Raw genomic sequence first — 24,161 nt, 5'->3', positions numbered from 1 at the left:
CTTTGCTTTGTGCAGGATATATGCATTCCAAAGGCATTGTTCCAGAAGATGTCTGAAGATCTTCTTATAATATTTTTTTTTTCTGTTTGTGCATAGCCGGATAAAATGTCATTGCCTGATCGGCTCTGTTGACACCTCCCATGTTTTTGTCATAGTCTATCACGACTTGCGGCTTCAGCACATCTTCCCACCTTTTGTGTGGACCATGGCAGTGGAGGTATTGGAGGCCATCCCAAAACCGGGCTTGAACTTTGTGCCTTTACTGGTGTAAATGACCGAATTCCAGATGTATCCAGCGGATGACTCGCAGAGCATGTAGGATTTGATGCCAAACCGCTCTCTTTTGGATGCAATTTATTGTATCCAGCTTAGGCGTCCCTTGTAGGCCATCAAACTTTCATCCACGCTGACGTCCCTTTCTGGCACGTAGGTCCGCTGGAAATTGGTCACAATAATTTGCCATACCTCCCAGATTTTTTTTAGTTTGGGTGCAGGATGCGTGGCCTCATCAAAGTCTTCATTGTTTGTGAAGTGAAAATACTTCATGATGAGGGAAAACCAGTATTCCGACATCACGGTGCCAAAAAACGGAGTGGCCAGCAGCTTGTTGGTGGTCCAGTACCATTTCTGGAACGGTTTCCCCACCAGCCCCTGAAGAATGATGAGTCCCAGAAACTGCCAGATATCCTCTTTGGTCACCGGTTCCCACTTTCTGCTTCTAGAAAACCTGGCATGCGGCGTAGCGGATTGCTACTCTTGGTAGCGATTTGTCTCTCTAACAATTATTTCAATTACCTCCTCAGTGAGGAATAATTGCAGATATGCCAGAGGGCTGTCACGCTCAACATCTACCTTCATCCCAGGTGATCCAGTGAACGGGAATCTTGGGGGCGCTACCTGGTCCGTATCGCAGTTGATAGAGTGCCAAGTGCGCACATCGCTGAGGTCAGGTATAGGATCATCGCCGTTGTCACTTGACATATCAGTGTCGGTGTCAGATGACAAATCTCCCCACGACTCACTATCGCTCAGTTCTGCGAGCACCTCCGTGTCGCTGTCGCTGTCACTCAACTGGTCCAAGATAGATTTTGATGTAAAGTGGCGCGTTTTTGATGCCATTTTATAAATATTTTTGGGGCACAAATGACAGTAATATGTCAGGCAAGGTGCACTGTACAGTGATCAAGTGTCAGATCTGAAGTAATACAGTGTAATCCCCTCAGATTGCAATGTATGAACTCTTTATGACCTCTTTTTATATGTGTGTGTATGTTTACATTTTTGAATTTCCCGCCCAGTTCCGTTCTCATGCGCCGCTGCTGCTCGCAGAGAATGGAACCAGGAGGTCTGTCGGAGACTGATCACAGCGGAGAACACCGCTGATCACAGCGGAGAACATCGCTGGATCGCAAGTGGAAGGTAAGTGGGCTCCGCTCGCAACTCTGCAATGCTACCCCGCAATGATACCCCGCTACCTCGCAACCCTGCAATACCGCAATGATACCCCGCAACGCCGCAATGATACCCTGCAACGCCGCAATGATACCCCACAACGCCGCAATGATACCCCGCTACCCCGCAACGCTACCCCGCAACACCGCAATAATACCCCGCAATGCCACAATGATCCCCCGCAATCATCCCCTGCAACGCTGAAATTCTACCCCGAGCTTGACTCGGGGTTACCGCTCCTGGCAGGGGAAATTAACCCTGAGTCACGCTCGGGATAACCGCTAAGAAGGTTAATGATCTGTGATGACATTAAATGGGCACTGTCAGATCCAAAAACCTTTTAAATGTTGTTATTGAATAAAATTAAAGACATTTTGTAATATGGATGTTAAAAAATGTTTTTAATATTATATGAAGAAAACTGCTCCCTAAAATCCCACCACTAGGGGTCTCCATTCCTATTAGAACACAAATCAGTCCTACAGCAGCATCAGGCTTGTCCATGAGTCATAGACAAGAGATGACTGATGGACAAGGCTGCATGAGCAGACACCTCAATCATCTCCCACCACCACAAGGGAGGGACACGCTCCCTTCCCCAGAGAAGATTTATAGCACTGTGAGATAATGAAAAAAGGGATTTTTAAAAAAATAAGTAATAAAGGTGATAGAGGCATAAAAATCAGATGTACATTGTCAGGATTAGGTACTGAGTAACATTTTCTTTCCCCGTGAGATCTGACAGGTACGCTTTAAAGCGTAAAACAAGCCTCAAAGCTTATTCCCTACAAGGTCCCAACCACCTGTGAGGAGCCTACGTACCGGTCCTCTGTATAGACTGTTTGCTGATTTCATCTTGCATAGAGTCTGCAGTAAAGTTAATTCCAGTTTACTACAATCCTGGTTGCGGACAATTCTTTATTCCTACCTATCGTTCCTGGGACGGGTGGCGGTAGGATATATATATATATGAGGAGGAACCCGCACCCTGGTGTCACGACAGTTAAGGGTTAATGCTACACCCTTTCATCACTACACAGCTACACCCTATTCACCCTACACCCCCCAAGCCACCACATATAATAATGTAGATCCAGTGAGTTAGATTGAATTAAAACATTTTATTAATACAACAATAGTGATATTTCTTGTGGTGTCCTTTGTAGGGCCCTTACATTGGACTTACCACGATAAGACTGGTAGTAGATGTACATAAAATAGAAAATACAATAGGCATAAAATGTATAAGTAATAGGTGCTGGTATCCCAGTTAGGCAAATAATAGGTAGCGCTATAGGTGCATGCGCGGGGATCGTGCTATGCCTGGTGGAATGCAATGTCTTATGATCTGAGCAGCGAAGTCTCTGTGTGGCTAGTATCTGATAGAGATATTGCGCTTGGCAGCATGCCAGTAAGTGAGTGAATTCAGTGTGCTCTGCGGCACTGGAGATTCCCTATATGTGTCCCACTCTACCCTGACGGCACAGGGATAGAGATTAGTGAGTGGGATATAGATAGTCTGTTATTTGTAATCCTGTGGGTGCATGAAGCTGTGCTCTGCAGCGCTGGAGACCCCTCAAATGTGGACCTCTCTACCCTGGCGGCTGAGTGGGTTTAGGGGTTTGGCATTGCTATTAAAAAAGAGGTAGATGAGTACCTTGAAATACGTCTAGCCTCCACCACCTGTACCCCAGTATTGGCAAACTCGACATCATCCATTGGACTGCAAAAACTATATCAGAGCGCACTCCCCAGATTGCACGTATCCCGCCTGCCAGCGGACGTCTCCACGGTGAAAACCTATGCCCGGTAACCTCTCTCTAGGACATTGCTGGTAAGAGGCACAGTGTGCCAAACCCCTAGACCCACTCAAGCTTTCCCCATGCCGCTGGGGTAGAGTGGTCCACATTTGAGGGGTCTCCAGCGCTGCAAAGCACAGCTTCATGCACCCACGGGCTTACAAATAACAGACTATCTATATCCCACTCACTAATCTCTATCCCTGTGCCGTCAAGGTAGAGTGGGACATATATAAGGAATCTCCAGCGCCGCAGAGCACACTGAATTCACTCACTTACCGGCACGCTGCCACGCGCAATATCTCTATCAGATACGAGCCACACAGAGACATCGCTGCTCAGATCATTGCATTCCACCCGACATAGCACGATCCCCGTGCATGCACCTATAGCGCTACCTATTATTTGCCTAACTGGGATACCAGCACCTATTACTTATACATTTTTATGCCTATTTTATTTTTATTTTCTATTTTATGTACATCTACCAGTCTTATCGTGGTAAGTCCGATGTAAGGGCCCTACAAAAGACACCACAAGAAATATCACTATTGTTGTATTAATACATTGTTTTAATTTAATCTAACTCACTGGATCTACATTATTTATATATAATCATATATATTTTTTATACACCTATACATTAGTTTTAATGAAGCCCAGACTCTAGGAAAGTGTACCCCCACTAAGGCATCATGCTCGAGGGGGCCTGTTATTGCTACTGTTATTAATAACTAGAGGGGGCTGGTGCTGTTTTTACCATCTAAAGGGGGGCTATTGCTGTTTTTACTATCTAAAGAGGGCTGCTGCTGTTTTACTACCTAAAGGGGGTTGCTGAGGTTTTTACCACCCAAAGGGGCTGCTGCTGTTTTACTACCTAAAGGGAGTTGCTGCTTTTACCACCTAAAGGGGCCTGCTGCTGTTTTACTACCTAAAGGGGGCTGCTGCTGCTTTACTATCTAAAGTTGCTGCTGCTGTTTTACTACCTAAAGGGAGCTGCTGCTGTTTGTACCACCTAAAGGGGCTGATGCTGCTGTTCTTACTACCTAAAGGGGGCTGATGCTGCTGTTCTTACTACCTGGAGGGGGCTGCTGCTGTTTTTATTACCTAGAGGGGGCTGCTGATGTCTTTAGTACCTAAAAGGGTCTGCTGCTGCTTTTGCTACATAAAGGGGGCTGCTGCTGCCTATACTACCTATATAGGGCTATTACTACCACTTAAAGGGGTTTCCTATTACTACTACTACCTAAAAGAGGGTTACTATTACTACCATCTAAATGGGGCTACTATTACTACCACCTAAAAGGAGTCTGCTATTACTACCTAAAGGAGGCTGCTATTACCTAAACTTTGTTGCTTCCACTACTATCTAAAGGGGGTCGATGCTACTACCTAAAGGGGGCCGCTGCTACCACTATATATGGGGGGCTGCAGCTATCTACAGGGGGACCTATCTACAGGTGGCACATACCTACTCGGGGCACCTGTGTTATGGGGGAAACAAAGTTAAGGGACCTGTCTACTTGCTTAAGCGACCTAACAAAATAATGTGAGGGCCCTACCTCTTCCCAAACGCACTTATCTACCCACTCTACTGTGTGAGACACTAAGGGGGTTGTTATTATTACTGTTTAGATTGCTATAGTTGCTGGAAAAGTACACAGCCTAAAATGTTTTTCCGGCAGGTTCTGTGGAGACGAGTTATGGCTGGAAGAAATCTTCATGACAGCCTGGGCCAGATGGAGAAGAAAAAGGAAAGTTACCAACTCCAGACGTCACCTGATGTAACTGTATGTACTCAATTATAGGTCTTTAGAACCTGTGTAAAGCCGGGGCCACCACTGTATGCCTACAGAGGTTTTTATTCAGCATTAGTGGCATTATCCAGTCACTATATGATGGTAATATGAAGTCATGATGTGGCAGTATAATTTGTCCCTTGGATAGTGGTGTTATTGGTGATACTGGTCTCTGTACAGTGGTTTTATTTTGTATCAGTATTGTGGTATTATCTTGTTATTAAATGGTAGTGGCAATGCGGTGGCAGTATTATTTATCCCTTGTATTGTGGTTTTATTAGTGATACTGGTCTATGTATAGTGGTGTATAGTGGTGTCCCTTTGTTCCCTGCCGGATCTTTGTTGCCTTTGTGCGCTAAAGAAAGCTACTGTGTTTCTGTGTTCCTGATTTCTGTGTACCAGATCCTTGTTCTGTTATCTGACCCTGCACCTGTGCCGCCTGCCTTGACCTACTGCTACCTAGACCACGTCTTGCCAGTTTCCTTTGTGCCACACCACATCACATCCCAGATCCAGTCATGGATCCCGCTGGGGTGCCTCTGCCAGATGTCTCTGATCTTTCCACCATCATGGCTCAGCAGTTGCAGTAGGTAGCCCATCAGGCGCAACAACCGAATGAACTCTCAGCCTTGGTGCAACAACTTCTTGCCGCTCAGCAGCAACAACAGCAAAAGCAGCAGCCACCTGTTCCTGAGCCTCCTCCTGTGTATGCAGCTTATCCCGGGACCAAGCTTTGTTTGTCCTTGTCCAAAGTATGACGGGGATCCCAAGCTGTGTAGAGGCTTTGTGACACAGTGTTCTATCCATCTAGAACTCATGGCGGATCTGTTTCCGACAGAGCGTGCTAAAGTGGCGTTTGTGGTCAGTCTACTGTCTAGAAAAGCTTTAGCCTGGGCTACTCCTCTCTGGGATCATAGAGATCCAGTCTTCTTGAACCTGTCAGCCTTCCTTGCAGAATTACGCAATGCATTTGAAGAACTCGCGCAAGCCTCCTCTGCCAAGGCAACTCCTCTGTTGGTGACTACGCGGTTCAGTCCCGCATCTTGTCTCTGAACTTGCTTGGAACGATGAGGCCTTGTGTGCTACCTTTAAAAAAGGACTTTCCTCTAGAATCAAGGATGCTCTCGCTGCATGAGATTTTCCGATTAACCTGAGTGAACTTATCCAATTAGCCACTCGTATTGATGTGCGTTTTGCTGAGAGGCAGGAAGAACTTCCTTTGGAAAAAGAACCTGCCCGAATACAGCGAGTACCTCATCTGGCACCTCTATTGTCTTCTTTGCCTCCTGCCGAAGAGGCTATGGAGATGGACCATTTTCGCTTACCGCAGCAGGAAAGATCCCATCGAGGCAATGAGAATTTGTGCCTATATTGTGCCAGTCCGGGGCACTTTCTCAAAGACTGTTCTGTACGCCCTCCGTTCTCATCTTGGTCAAGTAGGAGTGGCATCCCTTGATGTGAATATTACCTCTCCTCGCTTGACCACCCTGATTCAATTGTTTACCTCTGCCAAGACTCCTTTCATCGCTACTGCTTTTTTGGACTCCGGTTCCACTGGCAACTTCATTGGTGCCTCCCAGGTCCATAAACACCGTCTTCCAGTGAGGCATCTTATCAAGCTATTCTACATTTCTTTTGTTAATGGACAAAATCTCAACTGTAAGGTGCAATTCTGCACTGAACCCCTCATCATGCAAGTGGGGGATTTGCATAAGGAAAAGATTGAGTTTTATGTGCTAACACATTGTACTTCAGAGCTTCTGCTTGGTCTTCCTTGGCTTCAATGTCATTCTCCACAACCGGACTGAAAATCTGGTGAAATCACTTGTTAGGGACAATATTGCCAAGATCACTGTCTCGTGCCTCCTCTTAGGCCTGCTAATAAAAGCTTCAGAGCCGACGCTTTTTCCAGATCATCTGATGTAGCAGGATTGGACTCCACACCAAGGCATAATTTTCCTCCTGTGGTACCTTCTGTGCTTGTTAAACTCAGACTTAAAGTCTTGAATTGGGGACATTCTTCTTTGCCAGTTGGTCACCTTAGAAGACGGAAGACTCCACGACAGAAACCTGCAAGTCCCTTACAGCCTTTGACCATTCCAGAAACCCCTTGGTCTCATGTAGTGGGGAACTTTCTGAGTTCTAAAGAAGAGGGGGAGACCAAAGGGGGGTACTGTAACATCTGCGCTTCGGCTAGACACGCTGGCCGTGAGCGCTCTCTTGTCATGTCCCCGTGGCCGGCGGGGCTGGGATTCGCATCGCGGGACATGCCCGCATGTGAATCCCACCTGTCACTCACCTCCCTGGGCTTCCTGTCCTCGCAGCCCTGGCCTCCTAGGGCGCACGCCGGGGGCTCTTACATTTAAAGGGCCAGTACTTTATTAATTAAGTGTCTACACCTGCACCCTGTCCTTAAGTATCAGCTCCTCCTTTTGTTCCCTTCAGGATCTTTGTTGCCTTTGTGCCCTAGAGAAAGCTACTGTGTTTCTGTGTACAAGATCCTTGTTCCGTTATCTGACCCTGCACCTGTACCGCCTGCCCTGACCTACTGCTACCTTGACTACATCTTGCCAGTTTCCTTTGTGCCACACCACATCCCAGCCACTTGTGTGGACGAGTCGTGCCAGGGGTAGTGTAACCGAGGTGCCTGTCGCAGCAAGACCATCCTGCTTTGCGGCAGGCTCTGGTGAAAACCAGCGGCACCTTAGACTCCGCTCCCTGGCAAGGCTCATGTCATCATCCACACAGGACCAGAGGATCCACCACCTGCCATGACTCGTTACAATCATGAAGTCTGGATCCGCCTCTGACGCAGTGTGAACGGGTCAATGGAAAACACTTTCACACCAATGTTATGTTCATGCATCTAAGTGGGATTTCTGTATGAAATACTACAGAATATACTACTGGATAAATTTTCGGCGGTCATTTTGTGCGAAGCAGGCACCACCTGAATCAGCTGGCACAAGGACTGCTCAGACATTAACCACAATGCATTTCCAAGCAGATTCCACAGAAAGAATTAACTACTATGGGCAGTCCAGGAAACTGATAGTCTGAAGTTATGGCATCACCTGTTGTCATGACTGCAATATCATTGTGATAAGACTTATTAGTTAATGGCATGATGACTGAATTTATCTATACTGTAGTGATATTGGCCCTTTCCCTCATATCCTTTTAAATTACACTAGTATGACCGGTTTGGATTGACTATTCTTCGAAAATAAATTATGATTGTAACCTATAATTAAGGACATACTATAGTCCCCTGCAGAGAAGGTCCTGTGCTCTGCCATTATGTCATCTGGTGACGTGTGATGTTGTGTTCTCAGCACTGCACACTGAACGCCTGTTATCGCTGCTATCTATGACAGAAAACATACAGACCTTTGCCCTTTTCCTGGTTAATGTTCTTTATTTTATCTACTTAAAACACAACCTTCAGCAGTGTATTAATGACGCGTATTAGGTGTTCAGATATGTCTGCTCTATGCTGCCACCTAGTAGTAAGTAATACAGATAAAAACATTTAATGAAGCTGTCACAGGAATATATATGGAAACTGATGGGGATTTCCCCCACTCTCCTGGCAGAACAGGCAAGTCATCTGCATGTCTAGCAGAAGTTGTGTCCTAACCATTAACCAAAAGGAAAGGATGCAATGTTATGTGAATAGGTTGTAGCCAATATATATATATATATATATATATATATATATATATACACAGTACAGACCAAAAGTTTGGACACACCTTCTCATTCAGAGTTTTCTTTATTTTCTCAATTTTATGAAAATTGTAGATTCACATTGAAGGCATCAAAACTATGAATTAACACATGTGGGATTATATACATAACAAAAAAGTGTGTAACAACTGAAAATATGTCATATTCTAGGTTCTTCAAAGTAGCCACCTTTTGCTTTGATTACTGCTTTGCACACTCCTGGCATGCTCTTGTTGAGATTCAAGAGGTAGTCACCTGAAATGGTTTTCACTTCACAGGTGTGCTGGGGTGGAGGAGGAGGCGTGTGTGTGTGTGGGGGGGGGGGGGGGGGAGGGCTTTACTGGTGACACTGTTGGGGATTTATTCAAAATTGAAGGCATACTGAACCAGCATGGCTACCACAGAATCTTGCTATTCCATCTGGTTTGCGTTTAGTTGGACCATCATTTATTTTTCAACAGGACAATGACCCCAAACACCTCCAGGCTGTGTAAGGGCTATTTGACCAAGAAGGAGAGTGATGGGGTGCTGCGCCAGATGACCTGGCCTCCACAGTCACCGGACCTGAACCCAATCGAGATGATTTGGGGTGAGCTGGACCGCAGAGTGAAGGCAAAATGGGCCAACAAGTGCTAAGCATCTCTGGGAACTCCTTCAAGACTGTTGGAAGACCATTTCAGGTGACTACCTCTTGAAGCTCATCAAGAGAATGAGTGTGCAAAGCAGTAATCAAAGCAACAGGTGGCTAGAACCTAGAATATGACATATTTTCACACTTTTTTGTTATGTCTATAATTCCACATGTGTTAATTCATAGTTTTGATGCTTTCAGTGTGAATCTACAATTTTCATAGTCATGAAAATAAAGAAAACTCTGAATAAGAAGGTGTGTCCAAACTTTTGGTCTGTACTGTATATATATGTATATATATGTATATATATATATATATATATATATATATATATATATATATATATATTGGGGAATCTGTTTCTGATACAGTTTTATGAGGGCTTCTGCAAGTGTTACCGCTATGAAGGCATAATGGCTTCCACTGTTATGGGGACACTGTATTAGGGGGCTGTAGCTGTCCTGGGGTACTGAGGTGTCACTGTTACAGAGCACTGTACATATTCTTATTGCACTTACTGTTAAAATGGTAAAGCCACACTCTGCGGATTAGCTGCAGATCTTCTACACAGAATTTTCCATAGAAAATACACATAATATCACAATATCAGCTACAGATAAATTCTCTGCACAAAAATTAATGTGGGTTGCAGATTTTTCCATCGACAGCATATTATTTTATGTTGTGGTTTCTTTGTTGCAGATTTTCTAAGCTGAAATCAAAGAAGAAGGAGAAATCATTTTCTGCATTATTTTTCAAATTCACCAAGGGGGAGATTTATCAAAACCTGTCCAGAGGAAAAGTTGCTGAGTTGCCCATAGCAACCAATCAGATCGCTGCTTTCATTTTTCAGGTGCCTTGTTAAAAATGAAGCGATCTGATTGGTTGCTATGGGCAACTCAGCAACTTTTCCTCTGGACAGAATCCCAAAATCCTCATGCTATTCTAGTATAATTTGGCTTCTCATACAGTATGTGGTCTAATAGGAGAGAATAAGAATAGTGAAGATGTGGTCAGAATATTTTCTGGTGAGGAATATAATATATCTCTCATATCTTTTTACCCCCCCCCCCCCCCCCCCCCACAGCCTAATGCATTCAGTAAAGTCACATCATGATTTCTGCCTCCAAGACACAGCTACTTCAGTAAAATCTCAAATTGGATGCCAACATATCCGTGCTTGGATAGGCACGGGCCCCATTCAATGACCTGATAGTAGTCAGCTAGTGACTACGTTTGGGTCATTTTCCAAGCATATACGAATTTTTGCTCAGACCGAAAAGCGCAAATTGCCTTGGAGGCTCAAATTATGATGTGAATTAACTCTATACAGTAAAGACAATATTGAATGTGTGAATAAACCTGGGGCGTCCAGATCCCACCCAAGCATTTTTATTTGTGTTGAAGTTTTCCCAGTAAGTAGTAGAAATAAAAATAGTTATTTTTCCCATGGACAACAAGTAGAGTTGCCACCTTTCTTGCAAAGAAAAACCAGCCATGCTAATTTGCATAATGAGTTATGTATGCGTAACATCAAAAGATACACAAATGCTGGGGAAATTTGGTCTTATTCTGACTCCTATAACTTTTTTTTATTTCTCATTATACAGGCCTGTATTAGGGCTCATTTTTTTGTGCCCCGATCTTAAGTTTTTAACAGTACCTTTTTGGTTTTGATGTGACCTTTTGATGTTTTGATTTTTATTTTTTATTAATTCGGGAGTTGCAGTTAGTTACTCACTACAACTCCCAGCATGCCCTGATTCAGCCTGTGGCTCATCAGCTGCCCCAAACGAAAACTACAACTCCAAGCATGATGGACTATATAGTAGTATATGGTATAGGTCAGAGTTTTCCAACCAGGGGCGTCTCCAGCTGTTGCATAACTACAACTCCCAGCATGTTGGACTATATAGTAGCATATAGTGTAGGTCAGTGTTTCCTGACCAGGGGTGCCTCCAGCTGTTGCAAAACTACAACTCCCAGCATGTTGGACTATATAGTAGTATATAGTATAGGTCAGAGTTTCCCAACCAGGGGTACCTCCAGCTGTTGCAAAACTACAACTCCCAGCATGTTGGACTATATAGTAGTATATAGTATAGGTCAGAGTTTCCCAACCAGGGGGCCTCCAGTTGTTGCAAAACTACAACTCCCAGCATGTTGGACTATATAGTAGCATATAGTATAGGTCAGTGTTTCCCGACCAGGGGTGCCTCCAGCTGTTGCAAAACTACAACTCCCAGCATGTTGGACTATATAGCAGTATATAGTATAGGTCAGAGTTTCCCAACCAGGGGCGCCTCCAGCTGCTGCAAAACTACAACTCCCAGCATGTTGGACTATATAGTAGTATATAGTATAGGTCAGAGTTTCCCAAGCAGGGGTGCCTCCAGTTGTTGCAAAACTACAACTCCCAGCATGTTGGACTATATAGTAGTATATAGTATAGGTCAGAGTTTCCCGACCAGGGGTGCCTCCAGCTGTTGCAAAACTACAACTCCCAGCATGTTGGACTATATAGTAGTATATAGTACAGGTCAGAGTTTCCCGACCAGGGGTGCCTCCAGCTGTTGCAAAACTACAACTCCCAGCATGTTGCACTATATAGTAGTATATAGTATAGGTCATGCTGGGAGTTGTAGTTTTGCAACAGCTGGAGGCGCTCTGGTTGGGAAACACTGGTATAGTATATGGTGTAACATTCTAGTATATGGTGTAACATTCTGGGAGTTGGAGGATTGGTTGGATAAATACCATTCCATTGTCGGTATTGTCGGTATTTCTAATATAAAAATATCATCAGGGTGGCCAAAATACCGACTGTGCTGGTAAAATACCGGCCAGGTGGCAATCCTAACAAGTGGTGTCATATCTGACATGTTACTGTGCACTACTCATATAGTACCATATATGTATAGGCTTCTCCTTCCACAGCAGGTGGCCTTAAAAGTTTTTCAACAATTAAAGAAAGCAGTGACACCTAGTGTTTATATGTCAGATCACATGTCTAGTTTTACAAATAGGGTAACAACAACACAGAGCGTATTCTGGGCAGCCATAATGGCCCTCATTTACTTAGAAAATCGGGTTGTAAGTCTATCTTGCTTTCTTACCCGATTGCTTTTTCCCCCTGGTATTTATTATTATGTCGCATCCTGTTTGTCGCACGTGGGTTTTGTTGGTTTTGGTTTCCAACTCCTCTGAGCTGTCGGGAAAAAATCCACAACAATTCAACAAATTCGGGTTGGAAACCTTTATAAATACGTGGGAAAGCTCAGAAATGTCGGGTTACGCCCCTTTTTCGGGTTTGGGAGAATCCACATCGGGTCGCATCGTGTCGCAGACTGGCGCACACAAAGATGCGCCAAAAAAACCCGACAAAAGAAGTCGGGTTTAGAATAGTAAATGAGGGCCAGAGTGTCCAAAATTCCATCATACAGCAAGTGGCCATGACTTGCCAACTGATTGTCTATGGCCATGTGGTTTGACTTGTTACCTTTATTTTTATTTCTCCCACTACAACATATTAACATGTTTTGATACTAGAATACCCCTTTAATAAATAGATCCTATTGGCTGCACAATTTTTAATGTGAACATCAGTTTTGTCCAGAAAGCCAGGTATTTTCCTATGTAGCATACAGCTGCTAAAAGTACTGGAAGGATTAAGATTTTTTTTAATAGAAGTAATTTACAAATCTGTTTAACTTTCTGGCACCAGTTCATTAAAAAAAAAATAAGTTTTCCACCGCAGTACCCCTTTAACAATTTGCAAATCAAATTTACATGCTGTTTTGAGCAATTTCCATCCACACTGCGGCTGTCCAGAGGTTGCACCACGTGGCCTTATTCATAGTGAGGATGTAAGAAAAATGTATTGTGTGCTACCCAAATTTTCAGGTGGAAATATTCATTATGAATTCACTGTATAAGTACTTAAAGGGGTGGTCCAGTGAAAAACAACTTATCCCCTGTTCACAGGATAGGGGGTGAGTGTCTGATCGCGACCCTAATCGATCTCCTAAACAGGACCCAGCAAGGATAGGGAATAAGTGTCTGATCACGAGGGGTTCAACCATTGGGACCCCCGTGATCTCCTGAACAGAACTCGGTATTCTGAGAGGAACATGTTCTGCTGTCAGCACGCAGTCCATTCATTCTCTATGGGAGCGCCAAAGTACTGTACCCAGCATCTCTGGCGCTTCAATAGAAATAAATGGGAAGTGTGCATCCGCAGCATACGCTCCTCTCAGGATGCCGGGTTCTGTTCAGGAGATCGCGGGGGGTCCCAATGGTCGGACCCCTCCGTGATCAGACACTTATTGACTATCTTGTGGATAGGGAATAAGTTGTTTTTCACTGGTCCACCCCTTTAACACCTTAACCCCTTAAGGACCAAGCCCATTTTAACCTTAAGGACCAGGCCAATTTTATTTTTGCGTTTTCATTTTTTCCTCCTCGCCTTCTAAAATACATAACTCTTTTTATTTCCATCTACAGACCCATATATGGGCTTGTTTTTTGCATGACCAATTGTACTTTGTAATGAAACCTCTCATTTTCCCATAACATGTACGGTGAAGCCCCCAAAAAATTTTTTAGGGAGGAAATTTTTATGAAAATCACAATTTTGCACATTGTGGAGGGTTTAGTTTTCACACTGTACACTGACATGTGTTCTATATTCTGTGGGTCAATACGATTAAAATGATACCCACGGCTAGATATGTTTATATTTTTGTACCGCTTAAAAAACATCTAAAACTTTTTGTACAAAATCAGTAATCTAAAATGTTGACCACCTATCACTTTTTCATTTTTCCGTATATAGGGTGGTATGAGGGCTCATTTTTTGTGCCATCATCTGTTCTTTTTATTGATACCACATTTGCATATATAAAACTTTTAGATAATTTTTTATAAATTTTTCTGGTTATAAAATGTGACAAAAAGCAGCATTTTTTTTGACTTTTTTAATTTTTTACGTTTACGCCGTTCACCGTATGAAATCATTAACATTATATTTTGATATTTCGGACATTTATGCATGCGGCGATACCAAATATGTTTATTAAAAAAATTACGCTTTTTGGGGTGTAAAATGGGAAAAACCGACAATTTTAATTTTTATTGGGGGAGGAGAATTTTCCCTATTTTTTACTTTTTATGTTTACATTTTTCTACTTTTTTTCTTTACACTTTTTATGTCCCCATAGGGGACTATCTATAGCAATCCTTTGATTGCTAATACTGTTCAGTGCTATGCATAGAGCATAGAACTGATCAGTATTATCGGTTATCTCCTGCTCTGGTCTGCTCGATCTAAGACCAGAGCAGGAGACGGACGGAGGCAGGTGAGGGGACTTACGTCCGCCATTACAGATGACCATTGCTCCATACAAACTCAACCTTACAATAGTTATACAGTTGTGGGGAATTGGTGGGGGTCCCAGCGGACAGATCCCCACAATCTGATAATTATCCTCTAGCTCATTTAATGCAAGTAAAATAGCTGTATGTGTCAGTGGCTGTCAGTGAATGACAACATTTTTGTTTACATCCAGAAGCTGATACCGTATATACTCGAGTATAAGCCGAGTTTTTTGTGCTGAAAACACCCCCCTCGGCTTATACTCGAGTGAACTCTCCACCCGCAGTGGTCTTCAACCTGCGGACCTCCAGAGGTTTCAAAACTACAACTCCCAGCAAGCCCGGGCAGCCATTGGCTGTCCGGGCTTGCTGGGAGTTGTAGTTTTGAAACCTCCGGAGATCCGCAGGTTGAAGACCACTGCGGCCTTCGACATCATCCAGCCCCCTCTCACCCCCTTTAGTTCTGTACAGTACTCGCCTCCGCTCGGCCCTGGTCCGGTGCTGCAGGACTGTCCGGAGAGGAGGTGGTCCGGTGGGATAGTGGTTCCGGGCTGCTATCTTCACCGGGGAGGCCTCTTCTAAGCGCTTCGGGCCCGGCCCCAGAATAGTCACGTTGCCTTGACAACGACGCAGAGGTACGTTCATTGCCAACGTACTTCTGCGTCATTGTCAAGGCAACGCCTCTATTCCGGGCCCGCAGCGCGGAGAAGAGGCGCCCCCAGTGAAGATAGCAGCCCGGAACCACTATCCCACTGGACCACCTCCTCTCCGGACAGTCCTGCAGCACCGGACCAGCGCCGAGCGGAGGTGAGTACTGTACAGAACTAAAGGGGGGTGAGAGGGGACTGGATGATGTCGAAGGCCGCAGTGGTCTTCAACCTGCGGACCTCCGGAGGTTTCAAAACTACAACTCCCAGGAGTTGTAGTTTTGAAACCTCTGGAGGTCCGCAGGTTGAAGACCACTGAGGGCGGATGATGACAAGAGGATGATGAAGGGGGGGTGTGGGATGATGACAAGGGGATGATGAAGGGGGGATGTGTGGGATGATGACAAGGGGATGATGACAGGTGATGATGATGAGGGTCTGGATGATGACAGGGTGATGATGATGAGGATGTTAATGACGGGTCTGGATGATGACAGGGGGGATGATGTATTTCCCACCCTAGGCTTATACTCGAGTCAATAACTTTTCCTGGGATTTTGGGTTGAAATTAGGGGTCTCGGCTTATACTCGGGTCGGCTTATACTTGAGTATATACGGTAACCATATCGCATAACTCCCAAGTGTCTCTCTTTTGGGGACAGTCAATACCCAGGTCTCTCTGTCCCTCTTACCTTCTTAAATGTCCCCGTACTGTATATTAGACCCCAAACTTGCTTATTATTACATCATCTGGTACAATTTAAACCTTAAAAATTGTTATATTCAGATGAATTATGTGATAATATCTAAAATAAAAAGTATTGAGGCCTATAGAAATCCATGTACAAATGAAACGTTCATACAATGTTCAAAGTGTCCCTCTTTGGCTGCCCAAAAAGTTGGGTGATATGCATATAGTATTAAAGGGGTATTCTGGCTTTAGACATCTTATCCTCTATTCAAAGGATAGGGGATAAGATGTATGATCGCAGGGGTCCTGCCGCAGGGGCGGCACCAAGATCACGGGGGCCCCCAACGGCAGGTCATACATCTTATCCCTTATCCTTTGGATAGAGGATAAGATGTATAAAGCCAGAATACCCCTTTAATACTTTTCTCTAGAGCTTGCTATGATTTATTCAAACTAGATATTGTAACAAACTGTAAGGACTGCCTAGAGATTTGTACTGCTGATGTATTTAGCTTGCACTAAAATATTATTATGAGTATTTAGCCTCTGAATGTAAACAAGTTCTCAGTCACTGACAACAAGCAGAGATCTTGAAAATAGTGAGTGCTTGAAACAGAATTATTATTATCATTATTATTATGTTGTTATATATTAGGCCAACTTGAACTGTCTCTGGACAACTCCTTCAAGTCAATTGCTGTTTGGTCCGTTTTCTACATTATGCTGAAGACATGCATGTTACGTTATGCGCTCCGGCCTCACATGCTGGCCGTGAGGTCCCCCCACCTGCTGTAGCCCCAGTCCGTCACTCTCCGGGTGTTTCTCCTGCCACCGCCTCTGCTTCTCTGCTCACCTAGGGCGCAGGCACGCCGGAGCTTTAAGATTTAAAGGGCCCTGACCTTCTGCTATCCAGACTACGAGCTGCCTTATTCCTCCTGTGCCTCACATCTCCTCAGCCGCCTGTGTGGTCGAGCCGTGCCAGGGGTAGCGACCTGGGTTTTGCCTGCAGCAAGTCCATCCCGCTTTGCGGCAGGCTCTGGTGAAAACCAGCAGCACCTTAGACTCCGCTCCCTAGTACGGTCCGAGTCATCTGCCACACAGGTCCAGCGGATCCACATCCACCGGGGTTCCTGTCTTTAGAAACGTGAGTGTTACAATACATATATAGAGATATAAGATCACATAGCTTTAATAAGTCAGATGGAAGAAGGGGTTAAAGGGGTACTCTTGTGGAATTATATATATATATATATTTTTTTAGCTCAGCTGGTACCAGCAAGTTAAACAGATTTGCAAATGACTTCCAGTAAAAAATCTTAATCCTTCCAGTACTTATCAGCAGTTGTATGCTACAGAGGAAATTCTTTTGTTTTTGAATTTCTTTCTGTCTGAATACAGTGCTCTCTGCTGACACATCTGTCCATGTCAGGAACTGTCCAGAGCAGGAAAGGTTTGTTATGGAGATCTTCTCCTGCTCTGGACAGTTCCTGTCATGGACAGAGATGTCAGCAGAGAGCACTGTGGTCAGACAGAAAATAAATTCGATAAGAAAGGAACTTCCTGTGGGGCATACAGCAATTGATAAGTACTGGAAGGATTAAGATTTTTAAATAGAAGTAATTTACATATTTGTTTAACTTTCTGGCACCAGTTGATTTGAAAAAAAAAAATATGTTTTCCATTGGAGTACCCCTTTAATTAACAGGTAGATTATCACTGTTAGGGTCAAGCTCGTGTGAGCTGCCTGCAGCAAGTTGTTGAACCAGTCCGGCCATGTTCTCTACCCTGGAGGCATGGCTCGTGGAATGCTGTGGCATTGTGCCCATAATAGCCTACCTCCCGGCTCTCAATGAATAGAAGTTGTACTGTGGGACATGTGTGTGATGGGTGTAGCCTGAAGCGTAGTCAGCAGCGCACAACATAATATCGCCGCCAGCCAGAGGTTTACAAATGTAGACATGAAAATTTGCACCCACAGCAACCACTGCGATCATCCTGACCTATATCTGTATTGTGCTGAGTGAGGCCCCTGAACAGCATTTATATCCACATTGTAATGCACTTATTTCCTTCTTCTGGAGTCCCTATGTCTCAGTTTACACTACAGATTTGTCATTCTACTCATAAAAAGGTGCTACAAGGGGAACCGTGCTCTGGGTCCATCCTACACCAAGGCATACAAATAAGATTAGTGAAGCATTGTGAATGCTTAAAAAGTACATTACAGTGTATTGAGTCATATAGATAGGCTTCATAGGGGGTTCCTCCACATGGTACCATCCATATAAGCCAGTGTTTCCCAACCAGGGGGGCACCAGCTGTTGCAAAACTACAACTCCCAGCATGTTGGACTATATAGTAGTATATAGTATAGGTCAGTGTTTCCCAACCAGGGGGGCACCAGCTGTTGCAAAACTACAACTCCCAGCATATTGGACTATATAGTAGGAAATAGCATAGGTCAGTGTTTTCCGACCAGGGGTGCCTCCAGCTGTTGCAAAACTACAACTCCCAGCATGTTGGACTATATAGTAGTATATAGTATAGGTCAGTGTTTCCCAACCAGGGGGCCTCCAGCTGTTGCAAAACTACAACTCCCAGCATGTTGAACTATATAGTAGTATGTAGCATAGGTCAGTGTTTTCCAACCAGGGGTGCCTCCAGCTGTTGCAAAACTACAACTCCCAGCATGTTGAACTATATAGTAGTATGTAGCATAGGTCAGTGTTTCCCAACCAGGGGGCCTCCAGATGTTGCAAAACTACAACTCCCAGCATGTTGGACTATATAGTAGAATATATAATAGGTCAGTGTTTTCCGACCAGGGGGTGCCTTCAGCTGCTGCAAAACTACAACTCTCAGCATGCCCGGACAGCCATTGGCTGTCCGGGCATGCTTGGAGATGTAGTTTTGCAGCAGCTGGAGGTGCTCTGGTTGGGAAACACTGGTATAGTATAAGGTGTAACATTCTGGGAGTTGGAGGATTGTTTGGATAAATACCAACCATTGCATTGCAGGTATCTCTAATATAAAAATACCGTCAGGGTGGCCAAAATACCGGCTGTGCGTTGTTGGGAGTTGTAGTTCTGCAACAACTGGAGGCACCCTGGTTGGTAAACACTGCTATAAGCCAAGGCAAAGAGCATCTGTTTCATTGGTAGAAAAGATGCATTGATGCATTATATCAATCTCCCAATGATTTCAGTTTGTGCCATATATTGATGAATTTCCATTAAAATAAGAAAAGAAAATAGAATGAGGACCGTCTGTATAGTCAGCAACCACACCAGCTATACAAATAATCTATCTACAGTGTCTAACCTGCAACCATAGTTTCAACCAAAGTTATGTTAATGTTCAGTAAAAGTTTTTGTGACTGTCCCATTTCTCTGAATGGGATTTGCAGGTCTTATGTCTTCTCCTGACCTGTAGAGATGAGCGGATTTACAGTAAATTCGATTCGTCACGAACTTCTCGGCTTGGCAGTTGATGACTTTTCCTGCATAAATTAGTTCAACTTTCAGGTGCTCCGGTGGGCTGGAAAAGGTGGATACAGTCCTAGGAGACTCTTTCCTAGGAATGTATCCACCTTTTCCAGCCCACCGGAGCACCTGAAGGCTGAACTAATGTACGCAGGATAAGTTATCAACTGCCGAGCCGAGAAGTTCGTGACGAATCGAATTTACTGTAGTTAGCTCATCTCTACTGACCTGTATAGCCAAGTGGGTGTTACCAGGTGGGGGACATGTGACATAGTCCAATAACTATATGTCATCTGCTGAGGCAGTATTTCCCAACCAGGGTGCCTCCAGCTGTTGCAAAACTACAGCTCCCAGCAAAGCCCAGACAGCCACATGCTGGGAGTTGCTGTTTTGCAACAGCTGGAGAGCCACAAGTTGGGGAACACCGGTGGATGGAAATCATTTCCAGCCTGTGGTTCTCCAGCGGTAGCTAAACTACAACTTCCAGTATGCACCGACAGCCTTTGGCTGTCGGTGCATGCTGGGAGTTGTGGTTTTCCAACAGCTGGAGAACCACAGGCTGGAAATGATGGGACATTCTGGGAGTCATAGTTTTGCAACAGCTGGAGTCACCCTGGGAAGCTCTGTGCTGAGGGTACTACATATGTATATTATCTAGAGAATATGGAGAACAGCCTGGTATGTATATATGTATGTATAGGTATATAATTTGCCCCCGTCACATATCCATAAAGTATAAGAAGTTTTCCTGTATAAAGCTAATGATAGTATAATGCTAAACTATTCCATCACTTTCTAGCCCTGAGAATAAAGGAGGCAAAGCACTGGTTTAGTACTGTACCCTCTATACTGGTTGTGTAGGGATACGCAGCACTGCTCAAAGGGCTTATCCAGGAAAACTTTTTTTTATCGATCAACTGGCTCCAGAAAGTTAAACAGATTTGTAAATTACTTGTATTAAAAAATCTTAATCCTTTCAGTACTTATGAGCTACTGAAGTTGAGTTGTTCTTTTCTGTCAATGTGCTCTCTGATGACACCTGTCTTGGGAACTGTCCAGAGTAGAAGCAAATCCCCATAGCAAACCTCTTCTACTCTATGCAGTTCCCGAGACAAGCAGAGATGTCAGCAGAGAGCACTGTTGCCAGACAGAAAATAATAACTCAACTTCAGCAGCTGATAATTATTGGAAGGATAAAGATTTTTAATAGAAGTAATTTACAAATCTGTTTAACTTTCTGGAGCCAGTTGATATATATATATATATATATATATATATATATAAAAAGGTATTTTTCCTGGACTACCCCTTTAATTCACTTGAATGGTAAAATGGGCTGCAACTCCCTGCAAACCCAGTGTCCCTGTGAATGAGAAAACAGGGGACACAACACTAAAAAGCACCATACCCCTTCATTCACAGGATAGGTGGGGGTTCCCAGCAGTTGGTGCCCATTGATCAGAAAGTAATCGTATCGACATGCCATTACTGTTTAAAGGGGTACTCCTGTGGAAACCAATTTTTATTTATTTTTTTAAATCAACTGGTGCCAGAAAGTTAAACAGATTTGTATATAACTTCTATTTAAAATGTTATAGGGGTTATCCAGCATAAGGTCATTTTAGTATGTACCTGGCAGACAGTAATGGACATACTTAGGAAGGATCTGCCCTTGTCTTGGGGCTAAATGGCTATGTTTGAGATTACCATAATACTGTGGCTAGCTTTCTGTGAACTTGTATTTCCTGTTTTCAGTTTTCTTGTTTGCCTACAAATCCCATGATACAATTTTCCTCCTTCCCACACATCAGCTACCCCACCCATTGAAACATAAATGAGCTGCAGACCTGTGGTTTTCAATCAGAGGGCCTCCAGCTGTTGCATTACTTGCAGATTGCTCTCTTCACCCATTGAAGCAGACAGGCTTCCTGTCATCAGCTGACTAGTGAGTCAGGTCTCGACCACATTGCAAGCTGGGAAAAATACGAAACAGCAGTCATTTTGTATGCTGTTAAAAATAAATATTGGGATGAAAATCACAGAAGAATTGTGAGAAAACTGTCACACACAGGTAAAGACACTATATTATGAACTACACTAACTTTACAGCCCCTGTAGCATAGTCAAATAAAAAAATTCCCGAAATACCCCTTTAATCCTACCAGTACTTATCAGCTGCTGTATACTACAGAGGAAGTTCTTTCCTTTTTAAATTTCCTTTCTTTCTGACCACAGTGCTCTCTGCTGACACCTCTGTCCATGTCAGGAACTGTCCAGAGCAGGAACATTTCCCCATAGCAAATCTATCCTGCTCTGGAAAGTTCCTGACATGGACAGAGGTGTCAGCAGAGAGCATTGTGGTCAGACAGAAAATAAGTTCCTCTGTAGTATACAGCAGCTGATAAGTACTGGAAGGATTAAGATTTTTAAATAGAAGTAATTTACAAATCTGTTTAACTTTCTGGCACCAGTTGATTTGAAAAAAAAATTTTAAATAATAAACCTTAAAGAGTGCCCCTTTAAGACAACTCATATGGTTTTGGCTTCTCTTAGCCACCACTAGAGGGAGCTTAGAAGATTACTGTATACAGGTTCAATAAAGCTGTCACAGTACACTGCCCCTTGTGGCGGCTGCAGAATTTTGGATCTATTGAGAATAAATACAGTGACAAGTACACTTTAGCATATTGTGTGGTGTGAAAAGAAAAAGTAAATAGATTTCTCCTATGAAGCTCAGTGTATCTCAACCAGTGTCCCTTTAGCTATTGCAACACTACAACTCCCAGCACGCCTAGATAAACAAAGACTTTCAGGGCATGCTTAAAGGGGTTCTCCGGTGCTTACACATGTTATCCCCGATCCAAAGGATAGGGGATAAGATGCCTGATCGCGGGAGTCCCGCCGCTCCCGTAGGCTCGCAGTGAGAGGCGGAGCGTGACATCACACGGGCAGAGGCGTGACATCACACGTCGCCGGCCATGTGGTCGTCGGTAATCAGACCCGGAGCGAACACGCTCCGGGGACTGATTACAAACAGGGTGCCGCGTGCAAGATCCCGGTGGTCCCCAGCGGTGGGACTCACGCGATCAGGCTTCTTATCCCCTATCCTTTGGATAGGGGATAAGATGTGTAAGCACCGGAGAACCCCTTTAAGTTGTGGTTTTTTAACAGTTTGAGCACACTGGTTGGAGAACACTGCTTTAAGCAGACAAAGGTTGCAGAACAATTACAATGCTAAGCAGGTTACAGTATTACTGACCCTATTCTCTGCTTGTAATGGGAGGGGGGAAATTCATCACTAGCAGGAAAGGGTGGATAACAATGCAGTGAGGGCAGCCAGTCACCTGATTCACCAATTCCGCCCTTGTGCCACTGAATAGATCAGTGCCACCCAGATCCTATTCATCAGCGCTGCTCCATGTAAGTACTATACGTGTCCTCTCTGACATATAGAGTTCTCTGCAGGTGACGGCATCTCCTGAACTTTACTTCTCAGGATTACGTAACATTTTCTGATACACATTCCTGATCTCCGCACCCTGAGTGTAATTCCTTTATCTCTACACACTGCTGTCCATGTACAGATCCTGCTTTTACTTAATAATCATTGAGAAAGACATTGAGATTTACTCCTCTTGGTCTTCTATGGAGGTGGTCTTCTCAAAGAAAATGGTCACTATACAAAATGTATGTGTAAATCTGTAACAAAAAATCTGGTCTGGGAGGAGGTAATGCATTCCAAGATTGTTTACTAAATGAGAAACCACTGGGTAAAACTGACTTAGGGGTCTCAGTAAATTTAGCTGTAGTGACCAGTGTCGGGCAGCTGCTGCCAAGGCAAATAAAATCATGGGGTGCATCAATAGGGGCCTAAATGCCCACGACAAGGAAATAATTCTACCACTGTACAAATCACTAGTCAGACCACACATAGAATACTGTGTACAGTACTGGGCACCAGTGTACAAGAAAGATACAGTGGTCCCTCAAGTTAAAATATTAATTGGTTCCAGGACGACCATTGTATGTTGAAACCATTGTATGTTGAGCCCATAACCTTGTAATTGGTTCTGAAACTACCAAAATGTCATCAAAAATAGGAAAAGGGGAGGATTAAAGAAAAATAAGTGTATAACTAATAGAAATAAAGCAAGTCCTTACATATAAAAGTAAGAAAGAGCTGCTGGGAGCTGTATATAAAGCAAAGCCTTACATATAAAAGTAAGAAAGAGCTGCTGGGAGCTGTATATCACTGTCTATGTCAGTGTTTCCCAACCAGGGTGCCTCCAGCTGTTGCAAAACTACAACTCTCAGCATGCCCGGACAGCCGTTGGCTGTCCGGGCATGCTGGGAGTTGTAGCTTTGCAACAGCTGGAGGCACCCTGGTTGGAAAGCAATGGTTTATGTAGAGGACAGGAGCTTATAGGGTCCTATATGGAACACGCAGTGTCCCAATTGGAGCCGCCCTTACTTAGTACAGAACTTGTAGTTCCTCCGTGTACTGTAGGGGGCGCTACCAGACACCAGTCAGTGCATGCACTTCAGTAATACAGGGGT

General features: G+C 44.0%; 1 protein-coding gene across 11 annotated transcripts in view; it reads left to right on the top strand.

The window, feature by feature from the left end:
- Positions 1 to 24,161, top strand: part of ANXA9 (annexin A9) — a 113,039-nt gene that overhangs the window by 55,168 nt on the left and 33,710 nt on the right. For 4 of the 11 annotated variants that reach the window (XM_056545700.1, XM_056545701.1, XM_056545702.1 and 1 more), the window contains one exon: positions 4,937 to 5,041. The exons of 4 other annotated variants lie outside the window; for them this stretch is intronic. In XM_056545700.1, coding sequence (XP_056401675.1) covers positions 4,955 to 5,041 — 87 coding nt within the window. In that variant the 5' untranslated portion in view covers positions 4,937 to 4,954. Of the gene's footprint in view, positions 1 to 4,936; positions 5,042 to 17,247; positions 17,267 to 22,945; positions 23,025 to 24,161 lie in introns of those variants that run through there. 3 more of the 11 variants (XM_056545710.1, XM_056545709.1, XM_056545705.1) reach the window with 3 other exon arrangements.

This window comes from Hyla sarda, chromosome 11, assembly GCF_029499605.1.
Source record: "Hyla sarda isolate aHylSar1 chromosome 11, aHylSar1.hap1, whole genome shotgun sequence".
NCBI classification, from domain to species: domain Eukaryota; kingdom Metazoa; phylum Chordata; class Amphibia; order Anura; family Hylidae; genus Hyla; species Hyla sarda.
Note: the sequence above shows the minus strand (reverse complement) of the source record. Positions and strands in the feature narration are given on the sequence as shown.